This window comes from Chrysochloris asiatica, unplaced genomic scaffold (genome assembly GCF_000296735.1).
Source record: "Chrysochloris asiatica unplaced genomic scaffold, ChrAsi1.0 scaffold00430, whole genome shotgun sequence".
In the NCBI taxonomy this organism is placed as follows: domain Eukaryota; kingdom Metazoa; phylum Chordata; class Mammalia; order Afrosoricida; family Chrysochloridae; genus Chrysochloris; species Chrysochloris asiatica.
This window is the reverse complement of record NW_006408948.1, coordinates 673,327-675,575: the sequence shown is the minus strand read 5'-3', so window position 1 is coordinate 675,575 and position 2,249 is coordinate 673,327. Positions and strand designations below refer to the sequence as shown.

Sequence of the window (2,249 nt, the reverse complement as noted above, 5' to 3'; positions counted from 1 at the left end):
CCTTTATAAAGGGCATGGAAAAATGGAGTTAAACTATCATGAAATTTTTCCAGAAACTTTTGAAGCCTCTTTGTATTTCACCTTCCTTGACTCAAGTGCCCTTCACTAGTGTGTTGGCTTCTCCATAATCTCCCATTGTTTTGTTGTATTTAAGAAATGCTCCAAGGTGACATTACTACTTCAGCTGGATTGCATTTCATGGCTGCTGTAAGGAAGAAAGCAACAGAAAGTCAGGATGCAAGTACAAATACGGACCCAGGTAACAAGGCTGTTTTCTTTAGTTAAAAAGTATTTTTGCAATATTTAAGATAGACTTTTTCCTTTAAGCCAGTACTTCAAAGGGAGTTTTTAACTTTATGGTATTAGTAACTCATCCCAGGTTATTGTCCTCAATCCTGGTATACACTTGGGAAATTTTTCATTTTAAATTAAGTTTAATCTTAACTGAAGTAAAACATAGAGACTTTTTGTTCAAAATGCCATAGAAAACATTGTCAGCAAAATGGAAATAATATTTTGAATTTGGATTCTCTGTCCCATAACTTGCTTGCACTGGGATTGGCAGCCTCCACTGGAGAGGCCTGAGGCTGTGGCTAGTAAAATGCAGCTAGGAAGAAAGTTCCATTGGGTTCAGTGTAGGTTAACTGTGTCTGAAGGAGAAGATCTACAAGTAAGTTTTAGAGGCTGTATTACTGGGGGATTTCCCTGACCTGTTTTAAAGTGCTGTTAAGTCGGTTCTGACTCATAATGACCCTGTATAGGGTTTTTGAGGAGTGGCTAGTGAGTTTGAACCACTGACCTTGCTGTTCAAACCGACCTTGTTTTCCAGTGTTTATCTTACAGCACCATACCAGGACTCCTTCCCTGACCTACCACCTCCTCAGTGTATTTAATCATGTGGACACTGGGCAGCATCTTCAGTGCTCTGCTCATTGGGTCTTACTGTTTAGTAAACAATTGCTCTTAATTATGTATGGGACTTACAATGCTTTTTAAGATCTCTCATGGTACTGTATTATAAAATGTTTGCTGGTATGTTTTTTTTAAAATCTGTGATCATCATAGAACATTTGGATCATAGAATATAAGATGAAAAGTAACGACAATTACACTTCCTAAAATTGTTTTTTCTTTCACTCTTTGTGTTTTACATAGTTACACATGGTAAATCATACATGTGTTCCTCACAGTGTGAATTCTCATCTTCCAGATATTATTGCCATCTTCCCTAGATTATCTCTAAAAGTTTAACCCTTTATGGGTTCCAGTGTTTTAATATCTTTATTATAATTCTTGGTTGACTTACATTATAATACATTTGCTGCATTGTTGAAGGTAATTCATATCTGATATGTTCAGTATTATTGCATATGCACACAAACTAATGAGGTAAGTGAATGTTAATTAACTCATGTTTAAAGTGCTTTATCTTATGTAGCAATTCTTGGTGGATTGTTATTACACTGCTCAAGAATAGTTGAATATTTTGGAAAATGGATGAACTGAGACAACTTCATTTTTTAAATAAATAATGGCAACATCTTCTGGTATCTGAAAATTCACTATTCAGTACACTTTCAGGAGTGGGTAAGATTTGAAAAAGGATGCCTGTATTTTGTATCCTTTGCTTTACATTTTTACTTCTATTTATGCAAGACATTTCTCTGTATCATCAAAAAGTACTTTGCGCCCTCATGGTTCCATTTTGAGTTAAGCAGTAGATAAGTATAGAGTGGGGACAATAACATTAGTAAGGTATGCTTCCCCATGGAATAGTCAATCGTTTGAGATCCAAAGGGCAACATTTACCTAAGGACAAACTTGAGAAGGGTGGGGAAAGGAGGGGTATAATGGAAATAGGAACCATAGAAGGAAGCGGGGTAACTATTGTTGCATGGAGGGATTGCAATCATTGAGATGAAACAAAGTGTATGATTTGTTGAATATGTTTTCTATAGACCTTCACTCAATGCACAATAAAAAGTTAAGAAAAAAAAAAAGTACTTTGTAAGTGTATAGCTTCTACTACTTGTGCTACAAAATATTTGTTTCTACTGTTCAACATAGTAGGCAGGTCACAGCTTTTGTTTTCTCCTCCTATAGATAATGCTTCAGTGAGTATTTTCCTACATAAGAGCCTTTTATTTTCATCACTATATGGTTTTTATTGTTGTTGTTAGGTGCCATTGAGTCAACACCGACCCTTAGCGACCCTATGCACAACAGAATAAAACACTGCCTGATCCTGG

At 35.8% G+C, this 2,249-nt stretch overlaps 1 protein-coding gene across 1 annotated transcript in view; it reads left to right on the top strand.

Annotated features, from left to right (window-relative positions):
* The window catches only part of LOC102811747 (chromosome unknown open reading frame, human C5orf42), a 190,709-nt gene that overhangs the window by 136,523 nt on the left and 51,937 nt on the right, over positions 1–2,249 (top strand). The window contains 1 exon segment of the mRNA XM_006876934.1: positions 97–259. Within this exon segment, the coding sequence (XP_006876996.1) occupies positions 97–259 (163 nt within the window).